Source organism: Capra hircus, chromosome 15, assembly GCF_001704415.2.
Source record: "Capra hircus breed San Clemente chromosome 15, ASM170441v1, whole genome shotgun sequence".
NCBI lineage: Eukaryota > Metazoa > Chordata > Mammalia > Artiodactyla > Bovidae > Capra > Capra hircus.
Window position 1 is genome coordinate 76762263 of NC_030822.1, and position 17429 is coordinate 76779691.

A 17429-nucleotide genomic window follows, 5' to 3' on the forward strand; every position below is an offset into this window, starting at 1 on the left:
CCTGGTTTATCATAGGGAGATTCTCTGGTCTGTGTTTGGCACCATGAAGGGTGGGAGGAACATGGTTGGACTGGGGGATTCCCTGGTACAGTTCATCCATCCATACCTGACCGACGTCGTCATAAAACTCTCTGTAGGGGAATTCCCTGTGGGCCTCGTGGCTGGCATCCAGGATTCTGGATTCTGGGCCTTCACTGCTGTGGCTCAGGTTGCAGTCCCTGGTTAGGACTGAGATCCTGCAGGTTGTGCAGGGCAGCCAAAAGCACCCCCTCTGTAATTCTCCTCTGGGTTCCAACAGTTCCATTCCAGTCCGAAGGTGTGGCCTGGGGCCCTCCGCCCGACTCCCTGCGCTGCCTGGCTAGTCCTCAGCTTTCATGACAGCTTGCGGATCTCTCTCTTCCCTTATGATGCCCTTCCCCAGTGACCCTCTTATGCCCTTCCCCTCATATACACAGCAGGTAAAATTCCCCGTAGTAGAGGACCTCGGAGCACCAGGTTTCCTTTCCTTGTAGCATTTATCATTGTTTTAAGTTATACTCATCTGATTGATGTGTGTCTCCCCAACTACACTGTGAGCTCCAAGAAAGCAATGGGGTTTTCCTGCTCACTGTACTCCCACCATCGACCTAAGTTCCTGACACAGGGCAGGAATTAATATTTACTACATTTTATTTATTTATTGGATGGATGAGTAGATGGATGATGTTCTACTCTGGTAGCAAAACTTAGAAATAAGGAATCCTATTAAATTGTCCAGGAAAATGAAAAGTGCATGAATTGACACTGGGGCTCACTGGGAGGAAGGAAGTGATAGTCTTCTCTGCACTCACAACAGGTGACCACTGCTCCCTTGAAAAGACACTTAATCTACTCAATTCTAATTGCATTGTTTCCATAGTAGGATAGAAACTCTTCAGAGATTGAGATCAAGTTTTTCTAGCATCTTCGGTGCCTGACATTGAACAGGTACTTATTAAATGCTTGAGAATGAACAGTGCTCAAGAAAACAGAGAAGACCAGTGTTTAAGCTCAGTGGACTTTCCTAGATGGAAACTAGGAAACAGTGGAGTTTCCTAGATGGTGCCCATCTTCCTTATTAGAGTTCCCTGCTTCCCCACGTTTCCCCAAAGCGGCTAAGCCTCTCATTTCACACATCAGGAAAGTAAAGCCCAAACAGCTCAAAGGAGCTGCCTGAAGTGATGCACAGAGTCAGCATCAGGACCTGGTCTTCTGAACTTAGACCTACGGCTCTCTCCTCCTCGTGACCAAGGAGCACTCTCGGCAAAGAGACTGAGGAACCCGTGGCCTCAGTCTAGGGCAGCTGGCTCAGAAGAGGGGGCTCATCAGTGCCAGGCCAGCCAAGCTTGAGCAGAAACTGAGCTAACAAAATCTGGTACAGTTAACACTAAATTTGAATTTAGGGTCTTTGTACAAACCAAAGAAACAAAAACCAAAAGCGGTAATGAGCTACATTCACCAAGAAACATATGGTCAGAAAAAGGAATAATTTAAATAGACATTCTTGAAGAAAAATTATACCAAATTATATATAAACATATTTGTATAATTATATATAAAATTATACCAAAAGACAAAAATATGCCATGTACCAATGTCTGTTGAAAATATCTTTTTATTATAAACAACATGAACACTTCCTAATACACTTTGCATATACAGTATACTTTCTTTTCTTTGCCTGAATTTTTATGAATATGATTTCTCAACACAATGGTTCTTCCCTTCAAGGCCATTTATATATTCAACAAGTACCAAGTGAAAGGCACTGTCAAAAGTTATACAGGATTAAAGAGGAAAAAAAGGAGAAAAAAGGAATAATTTTATTCTTCAAGAGGACCATGTTTTCTTTATTTTAGATATCTTTGTTTTTTTAACATACACATTTCCAATTTGTAAGATGTGTTTTAGACTATTTCTTTCAAAAACAGCTTATATACCCAAGGTAAACTGGACAATTAAAACAATTTTAGATAGAATAAAAGTAAAACACTACTTTTAGTTTTAAATGATCAAATGATTTATTAAAAAGTGATGCTATGGCTTTAGATCATTTTGTTAACAATTTTAGTTTTATGTTTTTGAAAGACTGAAATATTTTAATACCTGAAATATTTTAACACTTTGTCTTCTATAAATATGAAAAGGAATAACTATCTTTTTTGAGAGCAGTCTTTGAGTCACTGTCAAAAGTGAAAATTAAGCAGAATCCAAAGGCCGCATCTTCCGTCCTCACTGCTAGCCTCTGTCTCCTATCATTAGTGACTGTGAAGTTTCCTTAGTGTCTGTATGAAGAGGGGCATGTAGCTCCAAATATTTTTAGTGCAAAATCCAAATATTTCTTTGGAAAGTTGCCTAAAATGTATTTACTGTGGACATTTCCCTTTGGTTTATTTTTGTGTACAGATGTCATATGCTACCCCCAAATTTCATTTTCATACTATTTTATAACATTTAGTAAAGATAAATCATTAATTGGATAAATGTGTTTACTTTTATGTCTTTGCAAAGTTTTCTTATGAATAATATGTTAAGTAACTCTCTTTGACACACCATATATCTCATTTTTGATGGGAATGTTGTCAACTACTGCCTCTACATAGCACACAAGAATTAGGTGATTCATCGAGATAATGAATTTCATAACTTTAAAATACAATGTGGTTCCAGCCACGCACAGTTGTATAGATACTAAATAGTCAAAGATAACTTACTGAAGCTCGTTCACAGAACTAAGCTTTCCCCGATATCTCTCCTTCTTCCATAACTCACCCCCCAAATGTCTGGAAGTGTTATCTCAAATGCTTTCAGGATTTAAATAACAATATTTTAAAAACACTTTTAACACCACAATAAGGAATTTGTTGGCATGACTCGAACAATACGGTTACTCCAGATGCTGTATTCAAACTGTATGGGTCCGTTGAAAAAATAGATATAACCTATAAGAAAAAGACCAAAAAGATTTCAGAGTCTGAAAATAAAGCTTTACTCTAGCTAACATTAAAATCTCAATCTGTTAGACTCACTTTTTAAAACATTTCAATGCTTACATTATAAACACAACTAATGCTTTAATTTATTGCTTATAATTTAAAGAGGGGAAAATGTATAAAGGTTTCTAGCTCTCCTAAAATGTCACCTCAAATTAACTGCTGTATTGGCATGAGTTCCAGTTTTGAGGTTTGAGTTTTGTTTTTTTTTTTTTTTTTGGCCACGCCAAACTGGGAAAGCACAGTCTGGACCTCCAGGGAATGACCCCAAATGCTTGGGTTATTGATATTGGTTATTTGTTGCAAGTTAGAGATAATATCCTTTTTCATAATTAAAGCAAAAACATTTTATATTTATAATGTTATTTGTCTTCACATATAAAATACTCCCCATTCATCCTTGATTTTAATTATGGCAATACTTTTTGCATCTTGTGTGCTGTACCTAGTCACTCAGTCATGTCCGACTCTTTGCAACCCCATTGACTGTAGCCAGCCAGTCACTTTGGTCCACGGGGATTCTCCAGGCCAGAATATTGGAGTGGGTTGCCATGCCCTCCTCCAGGGGGTCTTCCCAAGCCAGGGATTGAACCCAGGTCTCCTGCATTGCAGGCAGATCCTTTACCATCTGAGCCACCAGGGAAGCCCTCAATATCTTTAAATTTAAAGTCGTGTTTAAGATTTGGCATCTTTTAGTCATAGAACTAGCAGTCATTATGTTAAGCTCTTATTTGTTGTAAGCATATTAATTTTTGCTTGCTGACTGTGTAAGTAGTCACAATAAGTAATCCTTTAATTATGCAAGGTTTTCATTAGTGAATCTAAGTTCTAACTGAGGGGCTACAGGAGCTCTCCATTAAGATCAGTGAAATAGTTACCATTTTTCTGGTAGACAGCATCTACTTTATCACCAATTCCTGGGAAGACCTCTTCAATGAATCTGGGATAGCCTTTATCCATCACATGGTTAGTGTCATCGTAGCTATATAATAAGAAAAAGAAGCTCTTCAGTGGGTTGTAGGTAAATTACTTTAGAAATAATACAGTGGATATAATGGCAACTTTCAAAATTGACAGTTTCCAATTTTTAAGTCCATGCAAAACATCTGGTAGTTTTTTTTAAATTAAGAATTATAATACTGAGTGTATAGTAGATACCTGGTGACTATTTTGACTTGCCTAAAGGCCTTGTTTATAAAGATGGTTATAAACTCATTTCCATTTCAAAATTTGTATATCAGTTATAAAAGTATGTTATTAGGAAAGCATTTTCAGAGTCAAATAAATATGTTTCTGGATTGAACAATTGTCTCTTGATCTCTCACTATGTGTAAGACCACTTGCTAAGGGCAGTTGTGGATACTAAACTATTTAAGGCTCAGTTTCTGCACAAGGAAGTTACAGAGGCAAATGGTAGTAATAAAGAGAGGGTGGGGAGCATAGATTTCTCCTCCTGTAACTATATATTCCACACTCCTCTTCTCCAGCACCTCCTCACACTCTAGCCAACCAAACACATTCTGAAATCAGCCTAGAACAACCTCCCATGATGCACTCTTCCTACTGTTACTGATGAGAGTTTTTTATATTCTTGAGGTACATTCCAATAAGTAAAAGCTGGACCATCAAGAAGGCTAAGACATACACAGATGACATTGTAACACTAGACAATAGGGGCTAAACATCATCAGAGAATATACATGAGACGTCACGGGAATTACATGAGAAGGGAGATAGCCTTTGAATGGGGGTGATCAAGGAAGATTGTGCATAAAATGGTATTTCAAATTAACTTTAAACAATGGATAGAATGTCAAGAGGATAAATGTAGGGAAAGACCTCTGGCAAAGAAAATTGTATAAGGGAATGTTATGTGGAGATAAAAGCACAAAGCTTTTGAGATATGGTAAGCAGTCCATCTTGACCAAACCACAGACCTCATATAGGAAAAAGGGGCAGAAACACTGGACCAGGTAGAACCTAGATAGTAATATTTAATAGCATTGGATTTAATTTAATTGTATTTAAAGTTGTGAGTGTCATTATCAGAAATAAGAAGTCAAAAGGTAAAGATGATATATACAGGAGTGTGTGTGTGGACACATGCATGCATGAGTGTACGTGTGTGTGTGTATAGAGGAAGTAAAGCTACCATTTTAAAAATTCCAAGTTTTGGACACCTATGAGCTAATCATCCCTGAATTGACTTGGGTCCACAAACATTGCCAATGTCAATGCCGCCTTGAGCTCTACACATGTTTCAGATAGTCCAGTCCTACTTGGTTTTCACAAGGGTCTGGCTTTACAAAGTATAAACCTGGCAGCTTCCTGGCCAACTTCTGCACTGGACCAACAGGCTAGAAATTGTGGCCCTCTCTCACTCAGTCTATCCCTGTACATATTCTCATGTTCCCTCTGGCCCCAGAAGATGGACTTGCATGGAAATTAGGAAAGGATGACAAGAAAGAGAATCCAGGAGAAAGATGAAACGAGCATGTCAAAATAAGAGAGATAGCTTTGCCATGGCTTACATACAACAAATGACTAAGAAAGAGAAGTGTGGCCCAGAGGGTGTGAGAATTATACGTGCATTTTTCAAGAAGGCTTGAGACTTTCAAATGCCTGTCTTAGGGGCTACTTTCAGGAGCTATCATGGAACATAAATGAATGACTGGTTTAACATTTAAAGTAATGCATGAGATAATAATTTTAAGCAACAGGAGACGCTTGAGGCTCACTTCGCCCTCTGACAGACGATGGGGGAGTAAACATGGCTGCCATACCTCCAGACTTGGTTTTCTGAGAAGAAGAGTGTCTTTCCTGAATCCTCAAAGTGAAGGGCTGCGCTGATCTTTTTAACATCTTTTGGAAATCCCAATTCAGATATTTTTTTGGGATAATCTTCCAGAATATCATAACCACTAAGTGCCCAAAATTTTCTGCCTAGAGTAAGTGAAAGAATCATTTTATTATTCAAGGGAATCTATTAAGACTCACATATGTAGACCTTTAGCAAAAAGAAAATCATTTTACACATTTATAAATAAATTAGTCAATGTTTGTGGTCACCATGTTTAAGGAACACAAAAGTATGAGCGTTCTTCAAAAATTAAGATCCAAATTTCCTAAATGTAAGCATAGCCAGTGGAATATTATAATTAATTCGACTATTAACTCTGAATATTAAGACTGGAGCTGGGTTAAAAATACATTAAGATTTCTACAGAAATAAGCAGCACAGTAGGAAGAGGAAATTAGATTGAAAACTCAAGTTTTATACTGGTACAAAAGTTGTCTGCTTCTCTAAAAAAGTGACTTCATTATAGCACTAATTATAATAGTCACACAATAGAAACAGCATTAGTAGGATCTATGTAGCTAATACAAATTATGATCATGCAGCTGGAATAGCAATTTGGGAACCTGTGTCAAGGGAACAAGTAAAATATTAAAAGGCATACATACTATGAATGGAAATGTTTAATATATGTTTTACATATGATTAGGGACTAGATAATAAAGTGAGAAAATAAACTGACTTTTCAGAAGGAGGAATTACAGATAATTTTTTTTGAATTGTTAAAAATGTACATTGTTATAACATTTTCTCAGCAAATAATTTTTAAAAGGAAATAAGAGGAACAAAGAATGGATATGAGTAATATCCAATATTGACTTTTTACTTGTCAAATTGAGGACAATTGGTTTCAGTTGGACACTTGGTTTCAGAAAGGTTTCGGGTGCTTTCTGGCTTCCATTTTGTTGTACTCGATTCTTAATTTAGACATATTTTTGACAATGATCATTTTATTAAATCTCTGGTAGCTAAAGTTCATCGCTGCCTGCTCCAGGCATATGCAAAGTTTCGCTGGTGGAAATCTTACCTCTAAAGATGAAGATAAGGTCATGGGAAGGGTGCTCATAGGCGGCATCAATACGGTTGGGAAGTTCTGGCCAAAACGATTTTGTTAAAAACAGCTCTGCTTCAACCTGCTGAGGATGCAGCCGCCAGAAGAATCTGACACAAAAGTAAAACACAGAGTTTGCATCATTTCTTTGAGTGCAGTGTTTCTATCCTGCTAGCCACTTGTCTCCACATCAGTACAGATAAGCCAGACACAACCATTCCCTACCACCTGTGAAGGGGCAAGATTTCCACTTCCTTAAAGTGCCAGTTAAACAAGCTCTGTCTGTCTTAACTCTAGCCTAAATACTGAAGTCTAAAAGTCTCACAGAGCCTTTGTGAAGGCTCCAGGTCCTTTGTGTGCTGTGATCATTCTTTGTCAGTTTTGCCTATCTTGGAAGTGGCAAGCAAATATGCCAGGCACTGTGTCGGGCTCTGGAAAGAAAACATGACTGACACAGACTGTGCTCCCAACATCTCATGGCCTGGGAATGTGAGACAAGAGAAAATACTGGAGCAAAATGAAATTGGAGCTATAGTAGAAGACGAAGGAATGCTACTGGATCACAGATGAGAGAATAATACAGATCATTAACAGATAATTAAACAATGGATTAATGAGTAGGTGAACAAATAAGGATATTAAAACAGTATCAAAATTAAAAATTGGTATTTTGTTTTTCATCACCTATAGATTTAGGCTGTAACATGCTCATATGTTACCAGAACCAAAGCTTTCCCATACCAAAAGGAATTCATGTGAAATTATGAGTAACAACTCACTAATACAGTAATTGATTTCAATTATTGTGTTTTGTTAAATAAATAAATTGTATTCCTATATGTATTTGGTTATTTTTATAAGAAGAAGATGTAAAGAAAGTTGTACACTGCCAAGATTATCCATTGAAAGGTAAAATGTTTATCCATCAGTTATTTTATTTCATCTGATATACATAAATAAACTGTCCAAAGGTCTGTTATTTTTACTAACTTCACCTCCTTTGGAATCCTGATGAGATGTTTTGGTAATCTCAGATGCGACTTCAGAAATGTTTGTCGCATGCAAGTTTCATAAAGTAATACCGAAAGTACCTGTCTTTAAAGATCAGTGTTTCTCCACGGAGACTTGTAATGGCATCAAGGGATAAGGAAGGGTCACATTTGTCCGGCGTTTTCGGATGTTTAGAGTTGGGGTCTTCATCTCCTGGACCTGCAGTCATGAAATGAGTTAAGGAAGTGACTGAGGATGACCTGCTCCTACCAGTGGAGAGCAGGAAGGGCTTCATCCAAGGAGGATGGTGGGTCCTGCCACCTCCTACATAATGCGCCAAAGAACTTGTAATCCCACCTCTTTCCTCCAGGGCTACCACGCTCTTGCCTATGGGACTTCCCCTTCTGTTTCCAACTTTTAAAACCCTTGAGAATCATCTCAGCTCCAAATCCAGCTTTCTTGAGGCTGGTGATACAAATGGGCTGGGGGAGCAAGAGACTTTGGGGAAACTTTCCCCATTCTTTGCACAACCTATTCACAGACTTCTCCTGAGAAACACATCGCTCTCACAGCCACTTCTGGAGGCGTGTCATCTCCGTGGGAGCCCTCCTTTGGGCTCTTTCTCAAGCCTACTTGACCAGCTGCCAGCATCAGCTCACCTTGCTTTAGAGTTTATCACTGTGCATCTGCATCTCAGTGAAAAGCCAGGCCTTCAGCCACTCTAGTATGACTTGCAGCGTGTTGGTAACTTTCCAACCAGCTCACATGAGTGCAAAAGGGTTGCAGGACGTAAAATAATTCTAAACTTCTTCTTCAATACCTATGTCCTATTAGTTCTGTCATGAAGTCCCTCAGCCAAGATACAGTAGAAATAGTAAAAACTGCAAAATTCTTGCCTCTGCCTTCATGAGCTATTGCAATAGATTTAAATCCAGAAGAGAAAATAGCTTGGGGCTGGCCTGACCGTTGTCTGAGCTCTGTGTTCTAGAAGTGTTTACACTGATGACTGTGTACTATGGCTGTACTTCTATTTATGGTAGGTATTTTTGCTTGTTTGGGTTGAGGTTTAATTATTTTGTAAATATTATTGAAAATTTGGAAGGAAAATGAAGAAATTCTTACCAATGTTCACTGTAGATATTGGTTAAAAACTACCACAGGCTACTTGAATGGTTTCCGCGGTGGTAAACAGGAGTAGTTGAAAGAATACCCACAATTTATAACAGCCGGTTGAGATCTCACTTTCTCCCTGTGAAAGCTACCCCAAAAGCTGTGTTCCTATCTAGCTGTGTTTCACCCAGCTGTGTTACTATAACTATACTGTTTAAACTCTACAGCCTTAGTTTCTTCATTCATCAAATGAAGAATAAAATATTGCCATTTCTTATGTCAGAGGTATCGTTGGGATATCAAATGTACCTTGCAATGTATAAAATACAAATACAAGGAGTTACATTCTACAAAACTTTGGGGAATGGAATATTTTCTACCTGAGCAGGTAGATTGATATTTAAAGAAAAAATGAGCATGCTTCTCCAGGTGTTACTAGCAAAACCAGGACAGTAATATTGGTAATGGTAAATTCATTAATAATGTAGAAAATAAATGTGTATATGTCTTCTGCGGTCAAGCTGATATATCAGTAGTTACCGTAGAGAGACTGAATCCCTTGGACATCATCGTCAGGAAGCATAAAGTGGCTTTTGCCAGTGTAGGTGTAGATGGGAAACATGAGTGCTCCTGGGTCCTTGGAGTGGTCCAGACCTAAGGAATGGCCAAACTCATGGGCAGCAACAAGAAACAAGTTGTAGCCTGTAAGAAAAGAAAGGAACTGAGAAAAAAAGGCCTCCAGTGACCAATTCACAGAATAAATACTCTTTTCCTTGTCTATCTATTATGCTGTCATTTCTCCTTGTCTGTTTGATGCAGTTTTTAAAGTTAATATTCAGTTGCTTAAATGAAGATTGAAAACGTTGATTTAATCATTGTAAATAATTTGGTAATCCTTTGATTATAGCTGCCTACACAGATTCTCAACAGATTGATTAGCAATCAATAAGGTTTTATTGTGAAGACACTAGTAATCCTGATTTGCTCTTTGCTTTCTCATGTCAGTGAGGAAAGTAGAGAATGATGACCTTAAATGGAAACTCATGGGGGGAAAACCTAGGGTGATACATATCTAGGGTGCTGCCTAGAAAATCATCTGAATAGGAGCCACCAATCAAAGGTATGATGACCAAGCATAGAGAATACATTAAATACGGTCTCCAGGAATCTACTTGAGAACAAATTCCTACCAAATGCTCCTTTCCAGTATATCTCTATACTCTAGAATTTAAAGAAGCAGAAACTGTAGACATGATTGGCCAACCTTCCACTACTGTTGACGACCACTGTGTCTCTGTGTTTTCATTATTTCCTTTGGTCATTCTTCCCACAAATTTTTGATGCTTCTGGTATTTTAAATTGGAAAAAAATAAAATATTGAAAGAAAAAAACACATGAAAGCTGGAGCCGGTGGTTTCAGTTTGACCTTATATACCCTTTGCTATCATAGCCTATACATGAAGAAAATATGTAATCAACTTGGTGAACTGTCCAGACTGCAGCATGATCATTCATTAAACCCAGAGTTTACGCAGGAACCAAAAACTGAGGCTTACTGTGACTATGCCTTAACAATACTAGGTGTTGCTCTTTCTTCCTAAAACCATTTTTATCTGTGAAATATTCAGACTTTAAATATGCAAACTCCCACCTTTCCCTCCTAGGACAGATGGCAGCATAGGCATTGAGACATTGATTATTCAAGGCCCAGTTTTACTTTTTGGAAAAAATAATTCCTTTTTTTAAATGAATAGTAAAGACTAGATGTTTTTGAGGACTACCCTCTAACTATCACAATTAAGAGTCCATATAGCCCCAAATTAAATCCTAGTTGGAATAATTTGGCTTTTCTGCCTAAATTAGTGTCCTCAATTCTTTGAGTCTTTAAGATTCAACTACTGACTGAAGTCTCTCAACAGTTTCATTTTGCTTTTGTAAATAAATACATTTTAATCTGGTTTGTCTCAGATTTTCTGAAGTAAGAAACTATATTGATTTGCTAGAGTGGTATTTGTAAAAATCAGTGGAACAAACAAGTCTAAAGAAGTACTCATATAACTGAGAATAGAAATATGACTGGATTTGTGCTGTTAATATTTCTACAAAGAAAAAAAACTATTTCAGCTCGTATCCAACTTATTTATAATCCACATACTTAGCACTAATAGTTTTTAGAACAGAAAGCATTTTGGTCCTATTTCAGAGTTAGCTAGAATCCCTCAAGCCACTAGACTAAGCAGATTTTGCTCATTTTTAATGTTACATATTGGCTTGTAGAAATGCCATTTGTAGAAACTAAGATTATTATACTTATTAAACTTTTTTGAAAAATATAATCAAATACCAAATATAATTTACAGTATGCTTCTTAACCTCTTTTTAATGGGGTCTGATAATCATGAATTATATCATTATAAGAAATATTACCTTTGGAACTACTTGTCCATGTTTCATCATCATCAAAGTGAGCATCTCCTCCATAATTTGGTCCAGGAGGGAAAGCGTGAGCCAACAGACCAGAGGGTCCATCAAATGGGTAGAAGTCGCCATGCTCTACACACACAAAAAAAGAGTTAAGACTTTAATTATACCCAGTAGTGCCTAGCCCAGGTGCTTGGTGAATTTTTGTTGAATTCTGTAAAAACTAATGAGTACCTGAAAGAAGGAATAAAAGAATGGAGCTAATAGTAGAATATAAAAATGTTCAAAAATTATTCTGCATCATTACCTTTAGTTCCAAAAGAGATCATGATATCAGCAGTGCCATTGTGAATTCTGGTAAAATTCAGAGGTGTCACATCAGACCACACCTTGAAAGCTTTTCTGAAGGCCTTTTCCACTTCAGAATGAGTCAGATCAGGTGTATAATTCACAATTCTATTTAACAGAAAAAGCTTGAATCAAATTTTTGGAAAGTGAAAACTCTTTTAGAAGATATTTTCTTGGAGTACTGCTTTTCAACTCAAAATGCAATTGCTTCTCTAAAAGTTCTACTAGAGGTCCACTGTTTCAAATAACTTCTTAATTATGATGTCATACAAAGCCATATAGTGCCGTGAAAAATTTGATTAGACACTTGAGTATCTCCAAATATTTGGCATCTTAAGTTTAAAGTATTTAGATGTTTACTAAAACTTATATGGCTGCCATGCTAAAAGTTTTGTATCACTATGGTCTAAACAAATGAAATAATTCTGTAAATTTCATGAGAGAGTGAAACTCTCCATTTTTAGCCCTCTTATAATAAATATGACTGTTACATTTTCAAATTTTCTTGTAACTACTCTTTCATTTTGATTTTATATCTGAAAGAAACATATTTAGTTTTGCAATAAAAATAATGCTGGCTTAATGCAACAATAATATATAATAGATATTATAAGATATTCTCATCAACAGTATTAAACTTACTCCTATCTCTCTGTGTGTGCTCTGTGCTTAATCACTAAGTTGGGTCTGACTCTTTGCAACCCCAAGATGGTAGCCTGCCAGGCACTTCTGTCCATGGGGATTCTCCAAGCAGGAATACTAGAGTGGGTTGCCATGCCCTCCTCCAGACGATCTTCCCAACTCAGGGATCTAACCCAGGTCTTCTGCATTGCAGGCGGATCCTTTATCATCTGAGCCACCAAAGAAGCTCAAAGTCACTCCTGCTGCTAAGTCACTTCAGTCATGTCCGACTCTGCGCGACCCCATCCATAGATGGCAGCCCACCAGCCTCCCCCATCCCTGGGATTCTCCAGGCAAGAACACTGGAGTGGGTTGTCATTTCCTTTTCCAATGCATGAAAGTGAAAAGTAAAAGTGAAGTCACTCAGTCGTGTCTGACTCTTTGTGACCCCATGGACTGTTGCCCATGAGGCTCCTCCATCCATGGGACTTTTCAGGCAAGAATACTGGAGTGGGTGCCATTGCCTTCTCCACAAAGTCACTCCTAGACCTACTTAATTTCCAGTTTAAAATCTAAGGCCTACTTAAAACAATGGGACCACACGTGTTCTGTAATCTGTATCTTGTGCCGAAAATTAGACAGTTGGTACTACAAAAAGCAACAAATATTAAAGAAAGAATAGTCTATGATTTACCTGTAGGTTAAGTTCATTTTGGACCACTTGAGAGTTCGAGGAAAAACATTGTATTCACCCACATCAGGGACCCCACATCTTGGTTTTTTCATGATGTCTAAGGTGTTATCATCAAGTCTGCCAGTCACCTCTAAGCCAAAAAATGACTGCATTTCTTTAAGCCTGTCAATCACAGAGCTTGCTGCAGTTTTCTTCAGGATTCCAGCAGGATTCTGAGGATAGTAGTATGATTTCAGGTAGCTCTAAAAAAAGGAAAGCAAAATGACCCTCTTTTAATGAGAAGGGCATTTATGAGACATATCACATCACTGGAATTGTTAAAATACTCTACCTCTGCAAACTGGAAGTCTTCCTCGGACAAGTCTTCAGAATCTCCATCGCTGGGAAGGGGCAGGGACCAACAAGCCGTCCAGCTGAAGAAGAGGAAGCCAGCCAGGGCCCTTGGGTGCATCTTGGATGATCACGCCTGGAGGCAGCTGCCTTTTCCCAGACAACTACCTTTACTTTTATAGGCCTATGGTGGTGAGTCATCAATTATGGACAAGTTTCAACTTCCTAGTCAGTTAAAGGTAAACATGCTTACATGGCGCCTTTTTTTTTTTTCCTCCCAAGAAGTGTGGTTTGTGGTAGAATTTGAGGGAAATATAAGATGAGGGCTTCTCTCCTTTCAGCAGGGTCTCAAAAACCATCTTGCAAAATAACAGCCTCAGCATATTTATGGCTATTGTGGGAAGAAGCAGAGAGTAAAATTTTCATTTCACTTGGCAAAAAAACTTTCCCCTTTGCAGGAGGTTAACTACTTTTTCTTTTTCTGATAAGACTATCAAGACAGTACACTTACTTCCATAAAGAGAAACCTAGCCTTGTTTCCAGAATGTTTATAACCTGGTGAGTTTTAAACTTCATTTTTTCCAGTGCACCTATGAGGTAAATATTATGTATACCCAAAGGCCACAGAATTGGACCAGAACCAAGCTTAGAGACTCATCACGGGATTGAGTGCTGTGGTTGGAATTTAAAGGCACTGGTGTGACCTCTCAACTAACATGGAGCCTTGCACAAATTCCCTACAGGTCCAGGCAAAAATAGAAAGATGTGTTAGAATACAATATATTGTAATACAATATAATGGCTAACATATTGAGGGATTACTGCAGGCTAGACTTAAAAGGTGTTACTTCATTTAATCTTTATGGCAGCCTTATGAAGTAGGTAAGTAGGTACTCCTGGAAGACTTGTTTTTTACTTTACAAAAGAATAATCTGAGACACTGAGAAGTCAAATACTCATTTAAGGTGATATGTTTAATAAAATGCTACTACGTGGCATTTGCATTGCAGCCAGTAGGTTGAAGACGTCATGTTTTTAACTGCCATGGAATATGACCTCTCCTCTCTCCATTCTCAGATATTTTCTCAAAGCTGCTTGGTTCCCAAAGCTCTGGGAGGGCTCAGGAAAACTAAGACTCTAAAGTGTCTTGATTTTCATTTTCAAGTTTAAATACTAGAAGTACCTTTGGTCCAATGACTCCAGAAAGCAGTCCTGTAGGGGCCTCTAGTCTATTATTCCCTTTAGAACTTCACACATTTAATACAATGAAATCAGAATGCTGTCTTTGATTCTTTGTAGATGTAAATGGATAGAGCAATATGGGCCATGATTTTCAGATTGATCAAATTGTTGAAAACGCAAGTTAATTTAAGCGACTACGAGTCAGAGAGAGGCTTAAGTCAGAAACACAAAGGAGAATACAGATTAGGGTGAGAAGGGAAGGGATATCCTTAAAATAAAATGCTGTAATCTCTATTAGCCAGTACCTCAGAGAAAACCTATCAAATGTAGCCAATCACTCTAGGGAAGTGTATTATGCTTTTATCCAAAACAGAGCCAAATAGATCCTCACAATAGATTCTTTCCTGAGTTCAAGATTTGATTTAGGCTCAATCAGCGATGCAAAATAATAATTTGTTCTAAGCCTCTTCCATGTACAACATTTTATTTTGACAGTAAGTGAAAATCATCCAAAATTTTGATTCATCTATTAAGCTTACAGGAAATCAGTTCAGTAGAAAGCATTTGTTTTTACCAATACATTTCTATAAAGTCACATTAAATAATAAAAAAGAAGTCCTTGAACAAGAAGTTTAAAAACAAGTGGTATTTTATTTAATGTTTGAAAGTGGATGAAAAGAATAAAGTAGGCTAACTGTACTTATAGATCTTCATATTTATCTAGAAATGGCATCATCTTAAACTAGAATTTTTTAGTTATTAAATCAGTGAACACTGATTGGGCATCAACAATGCAGGATACATCACTAATCACTATGAAGATGAAGGAAGGGATAAGATAAGGGCCTTTTTCTTGGGATGATTACAACATTCTCTCCTCCACAAAGAAACATTTTTAATGGACAATAAAAATAAATGTCACCATTTTTCAACTTTAAAACTAATGCTTACTATCAAACAGCTTTAATAGTTTATTAATTTCTTATTTCATTTATTTGCATTTTTCAGTGCAAAAGATAAGACACAGGAAGAGCATGAGAACATGCTGTTGCACATTTCATAATTTTCTCAGGGGAATAAATAAAAATTCCTCAGATTAAAGTAGAAATCAGTTCCTTAGGAAAATCATCAAATTTCTCACCTATAGGCTATCATTCAGAGAGGAATGATTTCACACAGTAATCAGGATGTGTCACCACGTGGAAATGTGTTGGCAAGCTTCTTGTCAACACAAGTCCTTATCTTAGATTAATTGTTAAAATTCATTTCAACTGGCCTTCTGGTGAAGTGGTTTGTGGTTTCAAATGACACCTTTAACACAATGAGGCTGAACTAGTATGTACAAATGGTTCTAACAAGCTGACGAATCACTGGGAAATCTGAAAACCTGTAGAGTGAGCACACAAAACTGCAGAGGAAATTAGATATGTGTAGGTATATGTGTCTACTGCTGATTCAGACATAAGCAATATGGGACTATTTAAAACATATGTCATCATCAGTTTCTAAGTTCAAAACATCACCCAGGAAAGAGCCAAAAACATCTATGAATAACCCTTTAGTAAAGCAGAGGGGTGTTCCAGCTTAGAAATGATAGAAACAATGAGCCATTTGAGTTGGGTTAAAATTATAAAAATTCATAAAGCAAATAACCTTCAAGTTAAAATATTTTGCTTCAGTTTAGCATGATGTAAATTATTAGTGTTGACATGGCACTTAGTAGTATCTTTATTTTTCTAAAAGGTAAATGATTTGATTCTAACTACATGAAGTAATGAGCTGACTCATTAGAAAAGAAACCGATGCTGGTAAAGATTGAAGGCAGGAGAAGGAGACGACAGAGAATGAGATGGTTGGATGGCTTCACCAACTCAGTGGAGCAGGCTCCAGGAGATGGTGAAGGACAGGGAAGCCTGGCATGCTGCAGTCTATGGGGTCACAAAAAGCTGGACACACCTGAGTGACTGAGCAATGACACCAACACAAAAATAATGATTTTTATAAACACTCACTGATGGTTGCTTTGCTCTAGTCTCTGGATTTCTTTCCTTCTGTCTTTTTGTTTGTTTGGTTGGTTGGTCCCCAACCCCATGAAATGTGCTCACAAGTGCTCTATAAAAAAAGGAGAGAACTAAACTAGAATTTACATGCTGGGCTGGATGAAGCACAAGCTGGAATCAAGATCGCTGGGAGAAATCTCAATAACCTCAGATGTACAGATGACACCACCCTTATGGCAGAAAGTGAAGAAGAATTAAAGAGCTTCCTGATGAAAGTGAAAAAGGAGAGTGAAAAAGTTGGCTTAAAGCTCAACATTCAGAAAAGGAAGATCATGGCATCTGGTCCCATCACTTTACAGCAAATAGATGGGGAAACAGTGAAAACAGTGGCAGACTTTGTTTTGGGGGGCTCCAAAATCACTGCAGATGGTGACTGCAGCCATGAAATTAAAAGACACTCCTTGAAAGGAAAGTTAAGACCAACCTAGACAGCATATTAAAAAAGCAAAGACATTACTTTGCCAGCAAAAGTCCATCTAGTCAAGGCTATGGTTTTTCCAATGGTCACATATGGATGTGAGAGTTGGACTGTGAAGAAAGCTGAGCACCGAAGAATTGATGCTTTTGAACTGTAGTGTTGGAAAAGACTGTTGAGAGTCCCTTGGACTGCAAGGAGATCCAACCAGTCCGTCCTAAAGGAGATCAGTCCTGAATATTCATTGGAAGGACAGATGTTGAAGCTGAAACTCCAATATGTTGGCCAACTGATGTGAAGAGTTGACTCATTTGAAAAGACCCTAATGCTGGGGAAGCT

General features: G+C 37.6%; 1 protein-coding gene across 1 annotated transcript; it reads right to left on the bottom strand.

Moving 5' to 3' along the window:
- On the bottom strand, positions 1616-13582 carry MMP13 (matrix metallopeptidase 13). Its single transcript, XM_005689359.3, has 10 exons — positions 13435-13582; positions 13104-13345; positions 11748-11896; positions 11447-11572; positions 9560-9721; positions 8011-8128; positions 6896-7029; positions 5795-5954; positions 3890-3993; positions 1616-2960 (listed from the first exon to the last, which is right to left on the bottom strand). Exons 1-10 carry the CDS (start codon positions 13552-13554, stop codon positions 2860-2862), a joined length of 1416 nt encoding a protein of 471 aa, XP_005689416.1. The 5' UTR covers positions 13555-13582; the 3' UTR covers positions 1616-2859.

Bases quoted from the DNA above. Each gene is read 5' to 3' on its own strand.
- MMP13 (XM_005689359.3), bottom strand. From the start codon at position 13,554: ATGCACCCAAGGGCCCTGGCTGGCTTCCTCTTCTTCAGCTGGACGGCT. The intron at 11,573-11,747 runs GTAATGATGCAG...TTGTGTGTGTAG, and splicing joins GATCTCTTTTGGAACTAAAG to AGCATGGCGACTTCTACCCA. The intron at 3,994-5,794 runs GTATGGCAGCCA...CTTATTATATAG, and splicing joins TCAGAAAACCAAGTCTGGAG to CTACGATGACACTAACCATG.